The 21467-nt window shown below is 38.6% G+C and overlaps 1 protein-coding gene across 1 annotated transcript; it reads left to right on the plus strand.

Annotated features, from left to right (window-relative positions):
• Positions 1-12396: 12396 nt before the first annotated feature.
• LOC112280187 (shaggy-related protein kinase epsilon) lies at positions 12397-19092 on the plus strand. The gene is made up of 12 exons (XM_024515374.3): positions 12397-13313; positions 14831-15142; positions 15307-15399; positions 15809-15868; positions 16138-16485; positions 16661-16717; positions 16950-17090; positions 17312-17362; positions 17558-17653; positions 17872-17955; positions 18171-18273; positions 18462-19092. Exons 2-12 carry the CDS (start codon positions 14984-14986, stop codon positions 18542-18544), a joined length of 1275 nt encoding a protein of 424 aa, XP_024371142.1. The 5' UTR covers positions 12397-13313; positions 14831-14983; the 3' UTR covers positions 18545-19092.
• Positions 19093-21467: the final 2375 nt, after the last annotated feature.

A 21467-nucleotide genomic window follows, 5' to 3' on the forward strand; every position in this document is an offset into this window, starting at 1 on the left:
ATGAATGACTTTTTATGCATAAAAAAGGAACTAGATGACGCGTAGACTGCCCCACAGCTGAACACACCAGAAAACATATAGTTATATAGATATATATGGCAGTAGCAAAATCTCGACATGCCACAGCGAACAGCATGGGAAGCAGTGTCCAACAGTGGTTTGGAACACAGAATGTGAATCTGAAAGCTTCACGAGCATATATCACTACACTGAAGAAGTTCGCATGAGTGTGACTGCTAGAAGAATAGTTTGTATAAACCCGCATCCATGATGAGCAAGAATAGCAGAGTTGGGCTAAGGTTCAACAATAGAGAAGAAATGCAACAGTGAGCTGACAAAATGAAAAGCACAAAATCACAGCAACAGGGGCTCCAAAATTACAGTTTGAGAGATAAGGCTGAAGAGAAACAGAAAAGTAGACCACCCAAGACGCTGGAGATGTTGGTGTCATACTAACAGAAACGTCTCCGAGAGGAGCAGTTCCATGATCTACACACACTTGTTACCAGTCTCATTATAGTCTTGACCTGGAGAAACACATGTTCTATTTTTCAACTTGTGCATCAATCTGCATCTGAACAAGAGTCGAGTCCAGCATCATCTGCTCTCACGCCGCCACAAATGAGCTCCCTCGAACGGCATGGTTAGAGATTATGAAGCATTTCGCAAAGAATGAGTTTTTTTTTGAAGCACTCAGATTTGAAAATGCGTCAACGGAATGTTGAGAAAATGATAAGGTGATTTCGCGTCTTGCGTTCGTCATCGAACCCAAACTTAGCGAACGCAAGTAGTATCCCTTAAAGATTACTTCTTATATGCTACATAAGCTTCTACACTCCACACAGAGCTACCAAATACGAAAAAGTGAAAGAGTTATGAAACATGCTCCCTCAATTTACTACTTTCTTCAGCATCGTTGAGAATGGTTATCACTCTCTGAACCAGTCTTTCTTTAGACCAGTGCGTTGTCACATGAAATCTGGTTTGGGTCAAACTAATAAAACATTCGATGGAGTCAAGACGACATTACAGAGCGATCTTAAATCCCCACCAACTGCTATCGACGTTGAAAGATTAGGAGCAAAATTCTCAAATAAAAATTTCCGAGCTAAAACATTCATTCATAACATACTTATCAATAAAAAAATCGTTAGCTCTAGTATTCTGAAGTCTCCCTACTGGAAGTACATTGAAGTTGCACCAATGTCTGACCCCTCATACAAAGCCTCCATGAGACGGATCCGTGTACTCATTGAGCACCTTAAGAGCTAACTCCGAATTCCTAGTTGAAGATGTTTACTTGATTTACACTACTCTTGAAAAAACAGCACCTGAACAGAAGGTAGAAGTGAGCAAATACGATATGAAACTAAGAACTAGAACGTCTTTTTGTATCGACGGACACATGAATAACAGTTGAATACAAAAACACTTTGACCGAATTAAATCATGTCGTTTCGTTCATAGTGTTTCAGATGATCGAAATTTTGAGAAGGGTTCCAGTGAGAGAGTTCAATCACTGTGAACAGTTGATAGCACCTGCATATACAAAGCGCACCTACTTGAGAAAAAGAAACAAAAAAGGTTTTAAAAAATTAATTTAAAACCTATTTCTTGAGATTTGAGTTTTTCCCTCGTCTCGTAAAACCAATCGAAGACCTTAAATCTGGTCATTTGGAAGAGAATTGTCCAGTAAACGTCTATCTGATTCCGACGGAGCATGTGGGTACTTGCTAAGGTTCGCTCATTCTAGTAACTGGGGCAGCCTTGTTAAGTTATTGTGTACGTGTAACGTAGAAACTTGGCACTCAAGCACACTAGAAACAAAATCCGGAACCACACAACAGGATTGTGATGCGGAGCAAGAAAGTGGGTGAGACCAATCGCATTCGCGTGACCAATTTGTTCATTGTCCAGCTCTCAAACGTAACAGCCCTAGCTAGGACAATTCTGAGGTCTATGCAACGAAAAACGACTCACATACAGGCGTAATGAGAGGTTGATTCTGTCGTTCCGAAGGTTGAAGCAAGAGATCAACTCATTTTCCATTACTCACTCTGTAGAGAAAACACTCCTCTACAGAGAGTAATGATCCACGTTCTATGAGAAATTCCAGCATTTTATCTATGAGAAGTCCCGACAACTTAGTGTGTTGCTAATGTATCGTCGATTTTCTACATATTTGTTGCGCTGGTGCAATACTATCACAACGTTAACTAGGCAATGAAGATACAGGACCACCAGGGGAATAATCTGAAGATGTGCCTCGCAGCATGGAGATAATATAACTCCGTGTGCGTCGAGGAACCTGCTAAATCAATCATATGCGATTCTTCACAATCAGCGCACCACATTTCAAGCGCAGTAAACAGATAAGGGCAAACAGTTTATGCTGCAATTCAAACGATAGAGAAAGAGGGAGAGAGAATTTGATTTTATTTAATTTATTACTATTGTTATTATTATTTTAATACAAAACTTTTTTTTGACTTCAACTTCCTCAGATCCAGAACCCAACCTTGCAGGGCGTTCCAAGTGATCTGCATTTCTTTTCTCCCACCAACTACAGCTGAAAAATATGCTGAGCCTCCAAAACCATTGCAATATCTACTCAAATTTTTAACTTTTCTCGCGTGTAAATTGGAAAAAAATTCATCCGACTCTTGAGAGGGATTATAACAAGCATATTGTCACCAACATTCGCAATCATCCGCATTCCGTACTACATTTGGTCTCCACGTCAACATTCCCTGGATGATGTATTCACAATTGCATACTACTAAGTAAATTGCATACAAAGAAAATTGACAAAGCTTCCTAGTTCTCCAGATTCCCACTAGATTTTTGAGAGGGGCAGAATAACCTCTACAATGCGTCAACAGTGTCGTTCAACGTTACTCTCTTGTTTCTCTGAGTGTTCACTATTCTGGATATCGCTCAACGTGCATTCCATGACCGCAACGCGGGTTTCAATATCAGCAATTCCCTGGATTACATTCAGAAAGTAGATGAATTTCATTTATTTGTTGCTCCCGGGACGTGAACAATCGCATCAGTTCTACAGAGACTGAGATACAAATACGTTTCAACAGACCTTCAAACTATAGCGAATCTCATTTGAGATCGAAAAACGACGAGTGAATATTAATTGTACCTGGCAATGATGATAGTCGTTATTGTTAACATGGTCTATCATCTTGAACGGACGGTGGTCCTGATGCTCCATCGGTGAATCAGTTGAGTTGAAGTAAAAAGTTTTATCCTAAAAGCACATTTTCTAACACTGATGTCAACTCTACGCAACTCTAACAGTTTCTCTGACAATTACTTGTTCAGATGGATATTTCTAAAACTAGATTGCTACTTTTCCTTGTACCTTATCTCATTTTTATCGTGAGTTTGTTTTATACTTGTGTTCTATTGTTGATGCTTTGAATGGTTTTCTTACTGATTGTGATCAAGATTTTGAAGTTTTGAGTGCTGAGGATTCTGCTTTGTTTGATCTTTTTTATTCAATTACAAATCTCAAGATGATATCTTTTCTACACATCCCTACTTTGATTTCAAATTGTTGGATTCTACATTCCACCTTTTTTGTGTTTGTTGCGTTGTGGATAGTGTTTCAGACTGGTTTTGTTGTAGCTGGGAAGAATAACAGTATTCAAGATAAACGTATTGAAGCGTATTATTTCAATGAGTCCCCTATTGGTATTTCTGACAACACCTTTTATAGTACTAACAATGATGAACTAGTTTCCCAACTATACTTCGACAGCAAGCAATCATAAGGTTTTTAACTCCTCAACTTTTTTATTCCTTTGCTATATATATTTTGATATATATATTTTTTGTTTTATTTGTGTATTTTTATTGACTGAATTTTATTTATTGTTTGCAATAGTGGAGAAACAAACTCACTTCATGGCAACAACTATGAAGTAAAATGGATTAGTGGATGTTGGCAAGGTAATCCAATTGACAATTGTTGGCTCTGGGATTCAAATTAGTACAATCATTGCCAAAAAGCTAGCTTCATGTGTGGTGGGATTTGGGCAAGATGCTATTGGAGGAAGGGATGGATCTATTTATGAGGTTTCTGACAATGGTGATGATCTTGTAAACCCCAAACCCAAGACTTTGCGCTCTAGAGCCACAAGAAATGTTTTCTCAAAGTAATACCATCAAATTGAAAGGAGAATTGTGGGTATCTAGATTTCAAATGCTCCAGATGGTTTAATTGATATTAGCAAAGGTTCCACTAACATCACCATTTCTAACCATTTCTTCACAAATCATGAAAAGGTAAAAATATAAACCTAATAGTTTTTTGAAATACAATGTTTTTAAAAATTGGAATTAAAAATCATTTTGATTCTAGAGTTGAAACTTTGGAAGCCCTAATGTGGATTTTTTATTTTTCTTCTATTAGTCTTTTATTCTTTTATTATTATTATTATTATTATTTTATGCTTATAGAAAATAATACATGTAATGTTATTGGGTTCATCATCTAAAGATGAAATGGACAAAAACATGTGTGTTACAATTGCCTGCAACAAATTTGGACCCTATCTTATTCAAAGAATGTTGATATAAAGATTTCTTTTCATTTTTATGTTTTGTTGGATTTGATTTTTTAAAGTTTTCCTCAAGGCCATGAGAATTGAAAAGAAATAACCAAATAACTTAGAAATATGTATCTTTGAATGTAGATCTCGATATGGAATTAACCATATTATCAACAATGACTATTCAAATGGTTGGATTAAGTATGCAATTAGTGGAAGCGAAGGTCTAACTATACTCAGTGAAGGTAATTATTTCAAGCCAAAAAAATTCAAAGAAATTACTAGACATTTCAATGATAAGAATAGTTAGAAAAAGTGGAATTGGGCATCAAATCGTGATATTTTTCTTAATGGAGCTTTTTTCACAAACTCAAGAAACAACCTAAATTCTAGTATTGTGTATAACAAAGTTGTAAGCACACTAGCATGTCTTGCTCAAACAATTCTAGATATTACCAAAAACATTGGACCTTTTTTTCTTTAAAAAACTTAAAAACTACATCTTCAGATTTTGTCAAAATTCATTGACAATATTGGTGATTATCTATCTTTAATATTAATGAAATAACTATTAAATTTGATTTTTTAAACTTTATACTTTAGATATAATATTCATTTGTGTGTATATATATATATATATATATAGCATTTTTATTTATTTTTATATTATTGATACTTGCAACTCTAGATCCATGTACAGTACATTGCAAAAATATTACCACAAAAGTTTTTTGTTTTTTTATTTTTTTTTCAAATTTCTCCTTTTGAGATTTAATAAAATCCACTGCTATAGAAAAAGACAAATGAGTATGAAGAAGAATCTTTTGCATCCTCATTTTAGAACACAAGATCAAATGAGCTCTTGAAGCTTGTCTCCATTATAAGAGCATTTCATCTAATCATTCCAAGCATGGAGATCCAATAATCTGAATTTGAGTGTTTGGCATTCCATTATATACTTCAAATTGAGAGTAATTGTGAAATACAATAGCAGTACATGTCTTGCTGTAATAAAAACATACATATATATATATATATAGATATATATATATATATATGATGAAGAAATTATCTTTGGTAATAAAGTAAAAAAAAAAATCAAGTTAATGTAGCAAATACCATGAAGAAAAGAATTTGAAAAAGCAACATTTATATTAGAAATACTATTTTAGTTACGTTATGTTATGTTTCTTTTTTCTTTTTTCCTTTTTTTTTTTTTTTTTTTTACTACTCTAATTCTATATCAATACTCTAACACTAGAGTATTAATAATAATAACAACTGCATATTGTAGATTTAACAATCATGATTGGTAGTTCCCATCGCCTTGGTATCGCTGAGTCGGTGCTACGTAAAGATAGTACCATCGACGCAGCAACACTTGATCAGCTAAGAATTTGCTTCTTGAGCAATTTAAAAAATAATCTGTTCTCGAACCACCTGCCACACTTGACCGGTTATTTCAACACCTGTAAAAATAAATAAAAACAAAATCTCCACTCGCCTTCCTCAACCCCGACGCATCAATCCACTCTTCTGAATACCACGTAAATTCACCAAAGCTCATCCCAGAAGCTCCAAACCCTGCTTTCGATACGCAACGGTAAGTCCAAATGTTGACTCACGTCAACTTCCCGGCTTCGCAAAACCACGATCAAACTCCAACTCCACGGGTTCTACTCACTCTAAGAACTCTCCCATACCATTTCAATGGACCACACATACTACAATCACTCACTCCTTCATGGTCACAAAAAAACTACGACTATTCGCGTCACCGGTACCCCCCCCCCCCCTCTTCCAAAACAAACCCTACAACATCACAGACTCCTGCACCAAATGCGAGAGACAAACCACTCAAGATGAAGTGAATTCGCAGAAACCACACCGATTGAGCCGCGAGCAGATCCAAAGGAGTGATAATCAATCGAAATAGCTGCCGCGATGGGCACCTCAACTCCGCTTTGAATGGCTGTGGTGAACTGTGCCATCGAACCCCTCTTCACATTGCTTCCCCACAAGCCCTAGACGGATGAACTAGCACCATATGGATGAATTATATACAAACGAATGAGTTAAGTGCACTCGAAAAAACATCATTCATTCGTTTCGTAAATTCGTGGGATGAACTGAGATATTAACATTGTTTATTGAATGTTTCATAACTTACAAAAAAATCAATTAACACTGAAGGGTAGTTTTAATGCATTTTATATTCTATTTCCAGAGATTCAAATCAATTTATCATTCAACAATCAATTGATGCTCAATCCATGTAGTAATGACTAAAATGCCAGTTAATTATTATTAGATCTTTAAAACATTATTTATGTGCTATTTAGAAAATAACAATTAATTACATAACTAGTTCCCACCAACAGAGTCAACATTTTTAATGCTATTATTAAATATAGGGTGTTGCAAATATCACCACAATTTTTGCTATTGTCATCATAACTCATTTCTAATTAAAATTTTAAATTAATTTTTGAATAATTTGAAAAAGTAAAGCATATTGAAAATATCAATATATTATTTTATTATAATTTTTAAAAAAACACACGTTTATATTAAATGCTTGGCAAGTTGTGGTTGCTATAGCAAAACTGATGGGATTTGTTTTGAAATAAAAATTAATTTGAATGTATGTTATGAAAAGTTGCAAATACCAAAATGGCTTCTTTTACAACACTAACAGTGAAGATATTTTTTTAACATATTTTTTTGCAAAAAAATTGATCAATCTATTACACACTTTTCTTAAAGATGCATAAAATATTACAATGAAAACATTTCAAATGTAACATTGCAATTTCATTGTCTTTGGGTTCAATTGTACTGCATTAGCTGATGAAGTATTCATTTTAATTTAATTTTAACTGATTTCATTGTCACAACATTAGATTAGTCTTTCAATGGTTTACTGAATTGGATGACAAAATACATATACACACACAACTGAAGGGTAATTTTAATGCTCTTTTAAATTTATAGCGTTGCTTTATCATTAACATTTTTGTATAGCGAAGTTCTGAATACATACGTATTCTAATATTTATTTCGGTGCATCAGCTACCTACTTTTCAAAAAATTACCATTTAATTTTATTAGAAATTGGTGCAACCTTAACCTATTAATAATCTTACAATTGATATTGTTTATGAACTGTTAACTTACACTTTTTATTAATAAATCATCCTTGTATAAAATCATCTTCACACTGGTTTTTGATTTGTGAATAGGTATTTTTTAATTTATTATGAGGGGAAAATATATACACACACACAGATATATATATATATATATATATATATATGATCATTTGTATCATAAGGACATGTATCAGTTATCATTGTTTGCTCATTCGTTAGTTTGGAGGGAGGGAGGAAGGGGAAACAGCCACCGTGTGAACGGGGGTTAAGGAAAAGAATTCCGACCCCATTCATACTGGCTGTTTTCGTCCTCGCTCTCGGTGATAGGACCCCACGAGCACCCTATCCACCTCCGAGCGTGGTAATGAGGACTCATCCTGCCACGGGGATGGGAAGGTGGACCAGTGGGGTGGAACCTCGAGAACGCCGCCAACTGATTTTGAATTTCACACGTGTGGGTCTGTCAATGGAGGACAGGAATATGGTCCCAGAGCATTGGGTTTCTGTAAGCTTCGATGATTGGATGTTACGCATCCATTGAATGAATGATTAATATAACGAATGAAATAACTGACGAACGAAAGTATGTATTAATGGATGGATGCGATAGTTATTCGTTCGTTGGTTGTTTTGGCCATGTGTGACGCTGCTGGGCACAATGTGAAATGAGTATAGAACTTAGTGCGTGTGAAAAGGGATGGCGATAGCAGGACCATCATTAAATGGGGTTTCTTAATCAATGTCATGTCATGTAATCTTTTTAATGAATGGATGCAGGAATAAATAAATAAATAAATAAATAAAATTCCAAACCAATCTTTTGAGAGTGATTTTTTAATTTAATTTTTCATATATATTTATATTTAATAATTTATTTATCAAAAATAAATATTAAAACTTTGCAATTATATGTTTAAACTTTGAAGAGTGAATAAATAAAGGCTTTGGTTACGGATTTTGATTTCTTAACAATAGTCACGAATTTATATGTCTTCTTTATGTATACAACAAAAAAAAAAAATGAAAAGTATAAACTTTTTAGATTTCTCTTATCTTTTATTTTAAATATTTACTTTAAAATATACTTTTTCTAATAAGCAGAAATGAATGGTTTTGACCCAAGCAACAAGAGAAAGGAGCACAACATCAGAATTTGCCATTGTGGAACTATACTGAATATTCACATCTTGGATCGGAAAGAGAGAGAATAACAAAAGTATAAATAAAAATAAATAAAAATAAAACTTCATGTGATGGTCATAAATACGTTTATGTGCATAACTTTGAATTCTACAGTTACAATGTGTTTTCTGATAAATTTCTCTTCAAATAATTCATCCACAACAACAATTTCAGCATAGGAGCCCTAAGTGAATGGAGATTACTAATATAACTATATTCCTTGTGAATCCAAGGGCGTCCTTTTATGAAAAGATTGTTGATTTTTTTGACATGGGGGGGGCGAGGGGCAAGATTTATTTGAATAACTGTTCTTCGTTCTAACATAATAAATCAATCTAGGTTATTTGATATTTATGCAGAATATAACCCCTCCGCTGAAATCAAGACTGAGGTAACTAAGCATATTGAAATGGGAACAAATACTTTCATCAGTGGAGAAAATTTCTCTATATTTATTTGTGTATTTCATTCTTAGAAATTACTGTAAATATCATACACTTTTTGCAACTTGGACTTTTGTTTCAATGCTAAAGTTTGTATTATTCCGTTATAATCCATTTTTTTAGCTTTTTTGTCTAATAATCTGTTGGTTTTAACACAAATATTATACAGCATAGTCTCAATATTTTGTCAATCATATTCTTTTACATTTGAATATTGGGAACAGCTAGATGGACTCCCCCACATGCCATTCACCTCTACATATGCTATATAACTCTTGTTTATACAAAAAAATGTTTTAAGGTAAATTGGCATGAAAGATTCTCTAAATGGAAATAATAACCCTTTTGAAGTGAATGAAAGAATTACATAAAATTTATTACTGTATGTTTTAGACTTTCCAGAAAAAACAAACATGGTTGATATTACCATGTTGTCTACTATTGTTTGTATTTCATCAAGATTTTAGTTTTTAATTTTCTAATTTTTCATTAGTAAAGGATTCACTGATTTTCAATTAAAATTCTCCTTATTATCACAAATGCTATGATAAATTCATAATTGCTTTAAATATAAATCTATCAATAGATTTTACATGCTTTTAAAGCATTTTTTATTTTTAAGGCTTCAATATAATGCACAAATATGTAGCGTACATTTTCATAAATTCATCATTTCATACATGTATACATATAGAGGTTTTTTTTCTCTCATCTCTTCTGATTATTATTTTTTATTCCTATCTTTTATTTTAATTTTTATCCAAGATGCCCAATTACAAGGGAAAAAAAAAAAAAAAAAAAAAAAAAAACACACTTGAATAATAAAAAGCAACATGCAAAATTACAGATTCCCAAGCAAAAAAAACTGAAAAATTAACCAAGTTACAACACGATGGCATAAAATACCTCTCGTTATATACATGCACATCTCTCAAACATGTGGATGTATTTTATTTCGTGGTATATTTTTATTCATTTTATAACAAGGAAAAGACATGAATGAAGAGATTGATTGGTGGTATTCAAGTTGTCCAACAAGGAAGAGCAACCTTTATGGACTGGTAAGGGTAACAAGGAAGGGTCGGGATGGGAAAAATAAAAGGCTTTTTAATGAATTGAATGCTACCAGAAGTGTCTTGTGGGGTATGGGGAAAAGTAAGACACAAGGAAGTTGACCACCACCAATAACTTGGTGGGTGGAATGAAGGAATAAATGAATGAAATATAGTGATAGAGGCAGCCTCATTCACACATTCACACAAACATAGAAAATGAACATATCCACATATAGAAATAAAAGCATACATGGACAAAAACAAGGAGAATTCAATCTAAAAGATAATGACTATAGCACAGTCTCATTATATTCAACAAAAAAAAAAGTAAAAGAAACCAAGAAAGAAATGGAGTTTCTACCCCAACTCACTCACACAAGGGGGAGAAAGGCCCTATTTGTTGTTGTTGACTTTGACTTTTGACTTTTGACCTTTTTTTTTTGGATCCTTGGGAGTTGCTCCCCTGCATGTGGGATTTATATTCACAATTTCCCATTCTGCTAATTCTGCCACAAGGCAACAAAACAACAACTAATTTACTGCATCCTCCTATTCAGGGACTACTACTTTTGACCTCAAACACATACAAAGACCCCACCCCCCCTTCCCCATTAGCATTCTAAATTTAGGGTTGTAGGTAGGACTCACTTAATTGTGGTGGGGGAGGATAATGGTATCCTGTCTTCCCCACAGATAGACTCTCTTCCTCCCTCCCTCCTAACACACAACTTGAATTAGGGCACGGAATTGGGGGGGGGAGGAGGTTGGGTGGGTTTGCCCAACTGAGATTTATGAAGTTGGGGGAGAGGAGGGCAAAACCCTAATTGCACCCTCCATGTCAGCACCCACACACACATATTGTTTTGCCATATGGACCCCCCCCCACTCTGTCACAGTAAAGATATGCCTATTGGTGGGAAGGTGCAGGAGGGAGGGCGAGTTTGCTTTGTGAGAGGAACATATTTTTATTATCATCCACTGTGATCATCGTCACTACCTGTTCTATTCTATTCCACTCAATGGTGGTGGTGGTCATGCTTATTTTAGGGTTCACCTTGGTCCAACTAGCCAAAAACACACACTCGCACACACAGTCAGTCAGTCAGTCAGATGTAGTTATATCCATTGTGCAAAGATAGAGGGTGGAGAAGAGCAGCTTTCTGAGGGCACCTTGGTGGAAGAGTGAGCTAGATTGGTCTATTCTGGAGGGCAGACTAGATAGATAACAAGCACCCTCCCTACTTGGCAGTGATGGAAATAAAAGTTCAAACATTGCATGCTGATTTGTAAAGGGGGAGGGAGGGTTGGCATTGTAGTGCTATCTATTATTATCCAGTCTAGTGCTAGGGCAAAGCATTGGGTGCTCTGTTGGCATTCACTGCTCTCACAAACATATATATATATATATATATTCCTACAGAGGTGAGGTTCCTCGAATAGAGGATTCCGATTACTGCTCTCAAATTTTCGTCCCCCAAAATCCTACGTGGCAAATTCGCATGCACCTGGTGTGAATCAATGACATACACACGAATGACTGATCGACTTCCTTCCTCTCTTCCATGTCGAAATCCTACCAGTGCAAAACCACCTTTGGCTTTTATAACTTGGTCAAGCGCCCTCCCCCCGGTTACACCAGTTCCAGTGGGAAGCAGAAGGATGCAATGAAAAAGTCTTCGGCCAGACAGACTGCACTAAGTTAAGTTAGTTTTCCACAGCAGTGCCAAGCGTGCATGGTCCACTCTGATGGCCTTCCTTCCCCATTCTGGGAGCTCATTCAACTCCATTGAGCACCACACTTGGTGTGTGTGAAGAAGAAACGGTTTCCCCTCTTCTTCCATGCCAGCAAAACAAAAAACAAAATAAAAATAGAGCATCCAAACCCAAAAAGCAAAAGTTTAGGGGGGATGGAAGGAGGGAGAGCGGACCCCACGTCCAGGCCAGCAGTGGCAACAACATCACTTCGCAAGCGCTCCTCAGCGACAGCAGCAGCAACAGTCGCAGGGCTAGTTAGCTAGCTAGCAGGGGCAGCTTGCGCCAGCATGGAACAACAACGAGACGCAGACAGAGCCTCCATGTTCAACAGCCTGGGACTCGGCAGCAGCAGCAGCAGGAACAACAACACAATTCTTTCTTTCTTTTTCCCTCCCCGGCTGGCTATGGCGACTCTCCCCCCACCCCCACCCAGCCCTCCTCGCTGATGATGCTTTCTCGCCTCTCGCGCAACTAGTGCTGCCCACTCCTTCCTCGCTCCTCCCTCTTTTTCCTTTGCCGTGAGTCGGTCACGCCCCGTCACGCGCAGCCTAGTAGAATAGGCTTCTGCTACATCAAGTCCCTCTGTTTGTGTCTGTCTGCGTTGATTTTCGGGGTTGCTTGCGCGTCTTGTTGCGAATTTTCGGGTCTGTTGGTGTTCTTGTAAGGGTAGACTTGTTGAGGGCGATTTGGAGATTTGTAGTGAGGATTTGAGGTTGCAAGAGGAGGTTCTGGTGCGGAGGGATTAAAAGAGTGGCCACGTGCGAGGTGGTGAAAGTGCGGCGACTTTTGGAATCGGCCTTTGAGTGGTTTCGGAGGAGTCCGACCGAGTCCGGTGGCATTTGCTGCGCTCTTTTTGATACTCTTGGGTTAGATAGGGTATGTAAGACGTTTCGGAAGGATCCTGTGGAGAAGGCAGGAGCAGCGTTGCATTTGAGGGATGACATTGGTGGCGACAGGTATACCAAGGGAATGCGTGGGAGAAGAGAGAGGAAGCGTGCAGGCTGTAGTTGGAGATGAGATATGGAGGGGAGATGGAGGGCTGTGGAGATCGTAGTGAGGGGCGAGTGATTAGAAAAAGGCACCCGAAGTAAGAGTTGATGTTGCTAGCTTTTATATGCTGCATGGTTCCAGAAGTTTTAGCTCCGGACTGTTGAAAGTGTAAGGTTTCTCTTCCTCTCTGAACCAGATGCTTATATTCATTTTGGACCACATTCTTCACCTACTCCCCCCCCCTGTCGTTATTTCTGATATGTGCAGATGATCAGTGAAGGCCGATTTGACGTGGCACTTATTCGTACCTTGGTTTTGTTCCACCATTTGGAGGCAGTGTGTATCTTGAATGATTTATGGTGGATTAGCATGTACTGTATTGATTCACTGGATCGTCCTGCTCATTCAGATGGTGTGGAATAGAGGACGTCCTTGCTACATTGCTAACGAGTTGTAATGTCGCGGATATCGTAGCATGTCTTTGGCGCTTTCGCAATTAGAATGCAGCTTTTCATGTTAATGGTTTTTGAGACTTTGCCGTTTTAAAATCTCTGCTGGTCTAGGCTGCAGAAACGGAATGGAACGAAGTGGTTGGTTGTGCAATCTCTTTCCTGAGTTGTGGTCACCCGTTAAATCCTCATGGTTTTGACTGCGTTCATATAAAAATGTTCACCTGTTTCTGTTGATGACGTTTTTCACCCTTAGTGTTTTCCAACGATGCCATGGCATCTGCCAGTTGAGGTCCTTGGAGTAGGCTATCCAATTTCTAGTTGCACATTTGATACTATCTAACAATGGTGCTGAACAGCGGGACGGAACCCTGCATGCCTCGCTTGTTCTCCTGTTCAGTTTGGGCGGGTGAAGGCTATCGATTTTGATCATTAGTGTTCACGTATATCTTCGTTCTACTCCAGCAATACAGTAGATCATGGGTTAACTATTTTTGAATTTCTTAGCTCTAGGCCTGGAGTGAGCGTGCTCTTGGAATGGCCATATCTGCTTACGAAGAGCACTCACTTTAGTGATTTAAATGCTGTAGGTCGGAGAAAGTCCTCCGTTTCTAATTACATGTTTCAACTCTCTACATGAATTTCTGCATCTTCTCGATATCACTGTAGATTACCGTGTATTTGTAACCTGTCTAACTTGTCCGAATGAATTGTAGTCGTGAGGTCGAAAACGAGTACGGAATACAGTTTTCTTCGTCTCAACTTTGCATGTGAAATTGCTTGGATCAGGTGTTTAGTGTAATACGCAGAGAGTAAGATCACGAGGGTTTATAGACGCATCAATTTTAGGCCTTGAGCTTGCCACTTACTGTGATTGCTGATATCACTTCTAGTAGCTTCGGGCGTGTTATCGTACGCAATGTTCTGGCTTACGATTTACATCTCCATTTTGTGTTCGTATTACACTCGTTTATGACTGCAGTAGTCATACTTTTTTTTGCTTAAGTTTCCCCGTAGTGGACTTTGATTACAGCTTAAGTGTGATTGTACTCTAAGAAGCAGGCGCAATTTTTATAAAGTGCAAATACACCTTTAAACTCACACGTACACCAGTCTGAATTCTCCAAAGCACTCTTAACCTTGTCTGAGCGATTTTTGTATTTCTTGCCCGTGATCTTGTAATACATTTGTTCTATGAAGAAACCTAACATGGACCTGTCATCTGTTGTGTTACAGTGAACGGCTTCTATATTATCGACAGGGACCGTCGCGGTTATATGCAGCTAGCGGATGGTACTCAAAAGGCAGAAGAACCTAACATAAAGTAACAAAGAGATTTTGAAGCTGAGAAGAAACGAGGGACTTACCTCTGGGACTAGCCAGCCTCGTATGGCCACTGCAACTGCCTCCGCAGCCAGTGGCACGAATATGATAGGAGGTGGAGGGGCTGTCCCAACAAAAGCAGGTTCTAGCGGCGTGGAGTCGTTACCTAAAGAGATGCACGGGATGAAGCTAAGAGATGACAAGGTTGACCACAGCGATGATAAGGTCAGTATTCACTTGTGATTTGAGTGAATGCAGTCACCGATGACCAAAGATAAATGGTCGACGCCTTCTCTAGACATGATATTATGCATTGATTGATTTTTTATTCATCTTTTAGTGGCAGGCAGTGGAGCTGAATAACATAATATTTTGGTCCTGGCATGCAGGAGTTCGAGGCAACAGTAGTGGATGGAAATGGCACTGAGACGGGCCACATCATAGCCACCACCATTGGAGGGCGCAATGGGCAGCCGAAGCAGGTAGGATAATTAGACTCTGAGACAAAGGTATGCAATGCGAGAGCAGCTTGGCATGTTAGAACTGTGTCTAATCCTTACATTGAAGGAGTTAGGCCGATCATCGAAGACGCAGCAGAGCGTCATTCGTTACGATATAACGTGTAGATCCTCTACGTCTCTTGAAGTGCTCCGGACTTAAACGTTGCCATTTCAAATCAGACTTTTCATTCTTGCACCATATCCATAGTTGCTTGAAAACTCCATCCAGCTCTAGATACATTACAAGGATTTGAATATTAACCCATACATTTATTTGTGTGCGAGGCTGCAGTCTGGAGGGCTTTGACAGCATCATTCTTCTGCGGAATTGACTGCACGATACCCGTTCTTATCATAATTTTTTATTGTTTCAATTGGATGGATTGTGCAGACTATCAGTTATTCAGCAGAACGTGTTGTCGGCACAGGATCATTTGGGATCGTGTTCCAGGTAATTTGCTAAGCCCTAACTCCTCGAGTATGAACCTTTGGTAGTTTGTAGTTCGGTGATGCTGCGCACGGTGGTGTTGTTACCAGATGCACAGTAGTACAATGTCGAAAAGCGTTTCCGTATGTTCCAGGTCGAGTAATTCGATATTGAACCCTGAAACTGTAGTTTTTAACTTCACTGGAGCCAGACATGGGGCTGATCTGTCCATGTGACGTTCAAGGTGGTAGAACTAGGGGATGTTCTGATCGCGAGGGTAATTTTGTTGTCAGGCAAAATGCATAGAGAGCGGAGAAACTGTGGCTATTAAGAAGGTGCTTCAGGACAAGAGATACAAGAACCGAGAACTTCAGATCATGCGGCTGCTGGAGCACCCGAACATTGTAGCTCTGAAGCACTGCTTCTTCTCGACGACAGAGAAGGATGAGCTTTATTTGAACTTGGTCTTAGAGTACGTCCCCGAGACGGTGTATCGTGTAGCAAAACACTACAATCGCATGAACCAACGAATGCCATTGTTATATGTGAAACTGTACACTTATCAGATATGCCGGTCGCTGGCATACATTCATAGTGGCATTGGTGTGTGTCACCGTGACATCAAGCCCCAGAACCTGCTGGTAAGTGAATGCTGGTGTATATGTGATGGACTTAAGCACATGGATGGTGAGCATAGTTTAGCACCGACAACTATTATGTCACCGGAGTTTGTGAATAAGGGCCAGATGTACGAGCGTCAAGGAGTTGTGAGTGTATGGAAGTATGATGATGACGAGGCCGGTTTGTGCACTGCAGGTGAATCCTCATACGCATCAGCTGAAGCTTTGCGATTTTGGTAGCGCGAAAGTTCTGGTGAGATATGTGATATAAACGAGCGTGGTTGCAGTTTTCCCCTGTGTATTAGATGGGTCAATAAAATTTGAAAATGCAAGGTTTTGAAAAAAAAGAGATCTTTTTCTTTGTGTCTGGGTTTCTAGAATAGTTAGTAGTGGGTAACACATGGCATGAATAATGTCTTCTCCGCTATCGAGTTGAATATTTGAGTGGAGAAAGTGGCGACACTGAGAATTCGAGTACTGTGCAGGTGAAAGGGGAACCTAACATCTCGTATATCTGTTCACGGTATTACCGTGCTCCTGAGCTGATATTTGGAGCGACGGAATACACCACTGCGATAGACATATGGTCGATGGGTTGTGTGATGGCGGAGCTTCTTCTAGGGCAGGTACGCCCATAGTTTAGGGGAGGTAGCTGGTACAATCAGTTAACTTGCTCCTGCTTACTAGCATTGTTTAAAATGAAGGTGGATCACTGTGTCGATGGAAGTGAGACCATGAATTGTATTTTAGATGAGTTTGTGTGAGCTGGAAGCGAGTTGTGAACTTTATAGTGTTGGTTTGGTGAGATTTTATAGATTCTGACTGGATAGTCTGGATGTTGGTGCAGCCTTTGTTCCCTGGAGAAAGTGGAGTCGATCAATTGGTGGAAATCATCAAGGTAGCTTACATATGGTAGATGTTGAGGAAGTGCAGGGGTCTACAGCAGATGTCGGTGCTGGTGTTTGGGTTTTGTCCGTTTGAAATGTTGTGTTGCGTTGAAAGGTTGTAGCTGGTACTTGCTCGGTGTGATGTTAGTTATGACTTCGCTAGAATGGATATGTAGGACTTATGGGTAGTTGGGTGTTAATGTTAGGTGTTGGGGACACCCACACGCGAGGAGATAAAGTGCATGAATCCGAACTACACGGAGTTCAAGTTTCCTCAAATTAAGGCTCATCCTTGGCACAAGGTACGGCTGGTCTGTGTGTTAGTGGTCTGGTATGGTGCTTTGGAGATGTACTGTAACAGTTGATTGGAAAGCGTTACCTGTATTCATAATAACGGTGATTTTGGATGTATTCTTTTGCATGCCAGTAGATCGAGGCTCCTTTGTATCGTGATTGCAAGAATGGGGTTCTTTGGGATTTGCCTAACCAACGTGGTACGGGGTTGGTGTCGTGATGGCAGGTTTTCCACAAGCGCATGCCTCCAGAAGCAGTAGATCTGGTTTCAAGGCTACTTCAGTACTCTCCGAATCTGCGGTGCAATGCTGTGAGTGATGACGGGGTTTTTCTGTTGTGAAGTGTTGATCGCGCAGACCATCGTTGGTTACGATGAATCTTTCTCTCTATTGGTGGGAACAGGATGTTGATTTGGTTGTGAAGACGTGAGAATTGGCGCGCTGTGATGGTTTTGGTTGTAGATCTAGGAATGAATTATTAACATGTTAATGCGTCAGCTGATTGGTTGTTGCGAACGGTGTGCAGTTGGAAGCTTGCGTGCATCCATTCTTTGATGAACTTCGAGATCCCAACTGCCGTTTGCCGAGTGGGCGGCCTCTGCCCCCGCTGTTTAATTTTAAGCGTCAAGGTGTGATATTATGTTGTGTTTTTCGATTGTCTTGGGCTCTCAAATTTTAGCATTGAACTCTGCCAGGTAGTGTTTTCCAGGTTTGGTTTTGGTGTGCGTGTTTGGGGAGTTTAGAGTTGCAGGTAGGTCGTTGGTGATTGCAACGATTGCCGAAGTGTAATGTACTTGTGAACGCCCTTTTCATGCAGAATTGAAAGGTGCCTCTCCTGAGATTCTGCAGCGGTTGTTACCTGAGCACGCAAGGAAGCAAAATCCGATGCTTGCATTGTAAGCGTGATGTGGAGAGAAAAGGAAGCCCGTTTTCAGGGACTTCCGTGCTTGGAAGTCTGGACAGCTATGTGCAAAGCTTCAATCGAAACTGTTTCCTTTCTAGTTTGATATCATTTGGTGCCCAGTCTGATTCAATTCCCTGCTCTTCCTATGTTATTCAAGGAAGACGGAGTGAATTTTTAGCATGTCGGGTTCATCAGCAGTGGTGGTCCTCTGACTGAGGAATATCCATGATACCTAAGGGTGTGAAGGGGTTTGCTTAGCTTGTCGATGTGGGTTAGTGTGTGGGAGGATACAGTGTGAGGATGTATGTCTACGGCAGGTGCGCATTTAGGTGCATGTTGATGAGTCAGTGTGGTAAGATGCGCGGCATTTGGATGGGCAGGGAGCGGAGATATTAGGTGTAGCGAGGCTCAGTTGGGCTGTTACATATAGGGACCCAGCGAGTGCTGGACGTTTGTAGCGAGTGTAACGGGATGTTGATGTTGGGGGAACAATCAGAATGTAATTTTCCGTAGGAAATGAAAGTTCGAAAGTGGTATTGTGTTTTTTCTGTGTTTTTTGCAACAGTTCTTTCCCTCATTATAGTAAATTTTTTGTGTACTTTCATTTTTTTCTCCTTTCTATTTGTGTACCAAATATGACAGTGACTTGTCACAGATATCATGATTTTATTGTATTACCAATTATTTGCATCTATCAGGCACGGCTTGTTTGCACTGGTTTTCTACGATAACTCCGCAGCTCCATGTTGAGTTCGCACTCTCATTTTAATTCAATTTTACAGTTGGCTTATTCATGTTTCCCTTAGCAAATTCTCGGATATTACTTACAGGATTGTGTAAAATTAATTTTCTTCGGATGGTGGTAGAGGCAGATGTCATGACTGCAACTTCGATTAAATGAAAATGTCTGATTTTGTTAAGTCATGCCATTTCCCTGCTCAGATAATCATCTATGCAATCTATAGAAGTTCCCTCATTGACAGTTGAGAGAAAAAAGGTAACACATTCACACTTCCTTTTCGCATCGATACCTGCGGGAATATGGGAGACAGAAATCATGAACTGGAGCGAGCATCTAGGTGGTAGTGACAGTGAAAAAGATTATGGATCTTGATTTACGTGATCACAATCACCATTGAAATTCACATCACAGAGTGTTGATAGAGGTTCGCTAATAATCGACAAATCAATTCGCACTTAAGTAAAAGCTTCAGTGAGTATCTCAGAAGTAGTGACAATTGAAGTAGAGACATAGAGCAATTTCGCGCTCTCCTCATTCGTTCAATGGTTAACATCACTGATACTAAAGGTAAAGCAGAAACTAAATGAAAAAAATGTGCCTCAGTGGTAGTGACAATGGAAATCGACAACATGTGACAGTCAAAGACTGGGCATTGGCATGATTTATGAAAATCGTCATTGGCACACGGCACTGGCAATATTGTAATTACAACCGTCCCCACAAGAATACCTAGAATGTATCAGAGCGAACACTTACAGTAGAACAAGAATCCTTCCTCAATCCGCAGTTATCCGAAACATCCTCGACTACAAAACCCTATCCCGCAAAAACAAAACCTACAGATCATTCAGACCTCCATAAATTCTACCACAACAAGTAGATTCACATCAAACGGCAAAAATCATCAACTTACAACAAATGCACCCACTCTACCGTCTCCAAACCCAATGTTGGACGTGTCCAGCAACCCGATACGACAGCGAACTAGACGAACTACAAGACCAAGACCCACAAATCAAAAATCCTCACAACAATCTCCAAGACTCCGAAATCCACAGTCCAGCAATCATCCCTTGTTGCAGGGCCGAATGGGGCCACACCTTCACGCGTGTTATCACGATTCTCCCACGTCTTAAATACGCTTACAATGTGACTCTCGTCAGACGTGGTCAGTGTACAAATTGTTGCCAAGTGCACGATTTCGATTGTTGCCAGAATACAGTGTGAATTTGTGGACGTGGTGGATTCGTGTGGCGGCGGGCCGCAGCGGCTCCGTGTAGGGTTTCAGTATCGTCGACGAAAGGAGTGCAGGATTTTTTTTCTCGTCGGACGTTGCTGATCGCCGTCGTTCGATCCCAGACGTCAGTTGATAGGACGGAGGGGTCTGGCATGTTTCCGTCGACGGAGATTCAAACTTCGTTTATTATTCGTCCTGAAGTGGGTTGGGTCGGCGTTTGTGTTGGATCTAGGTTTCCTGGGTGGAAAGTAAAATGTGGCTTCAAATAGTGTGTCAAAAAGAATGAGATTAATTTGTTAAAACTAGAATGGAAGTTTTTATTATTATTACATTTTTAATTTATATAAATATTTTTTTAAAGTTATAAATTATAATAAGTGATGCTTTTACATTACAGTTAATGATCTTAAAAAACGAGATTCAAACAGGTGATCATAGAAGTTGTGTAAATTTATAACAAGGAAATTTTGACAAAAATACTTGAATGCAATCCTTAATAAGTTTTTTTAAATAAGATTTTCGTAGATTACCTTAAAAAATGTTATTTTGATGAATATGAAAATAAACAAGAATTGTCACAAGCTAAAACATTGAAAATGAAAAAAAGTGAATAAAGATTGTGCAAATATTTTCATTCGTATTTTTCTTGCAAATTTTGAAGAAAATAGTTAAACCTCCAAAAATACAATATTTTAAATTATTTTTATCTGATAATTAAAAAAAATATACATCAAGAAGAATACAAAAGTTTCTAAAAAAACATTTATAAGGACTTCAATAATTAATTTATTTTATAAATGTTATATATTAATCAAATAAAAGAGGATTTTAAAATTTTAAAGTCAATTTTAGTACTCAATATTGAAATTAGACATCATAAATAAACTTAGTTTAAAATATGTTTCCCTAAATGCATTCAATTGGTAAAGATATAAAGCAA

This window comes from Physcomitrium patens, chromosome 3 (genome assembly GCF_059467195.1).
Source record: "Physcomitrium patens ecotype Gransden chromosome 3, ASM5946719v1, whole genome shotgun sequence".
Taxonomy (NCBI): domain Eukaryota; kingdom Viridiplantae; phylum Streptophyta; class Bryopsida; order Funariales; family Funariaceae; genus Physcomitrium; species Physcomitrium patens.

Bases quoted from the DNA above. Each gene is read 5' to 3' on its own strand.
- LOC112280187 (XM_024515374.3), top strand. From the start codon at position 14,984: ATGGCCACTGCAACTGCCTCCGCAGCCAGTGGCACGAATATGATAGGA. The intron at 15,143-15,306 runs GTCAGTATTCAC...CCTGGCATGCAG, and splicing joins TTGACCACAGCGATGATAAG to GAGTTCGAGGCAACAGTAGT. The intron at 17,654-17,871 runs GTACGGCTGGTC...TCGTGATGGCAG, and splicing joins AGGCTCATCCTTGGCACAAG to GTTTTCCACAAGCGCATGCC.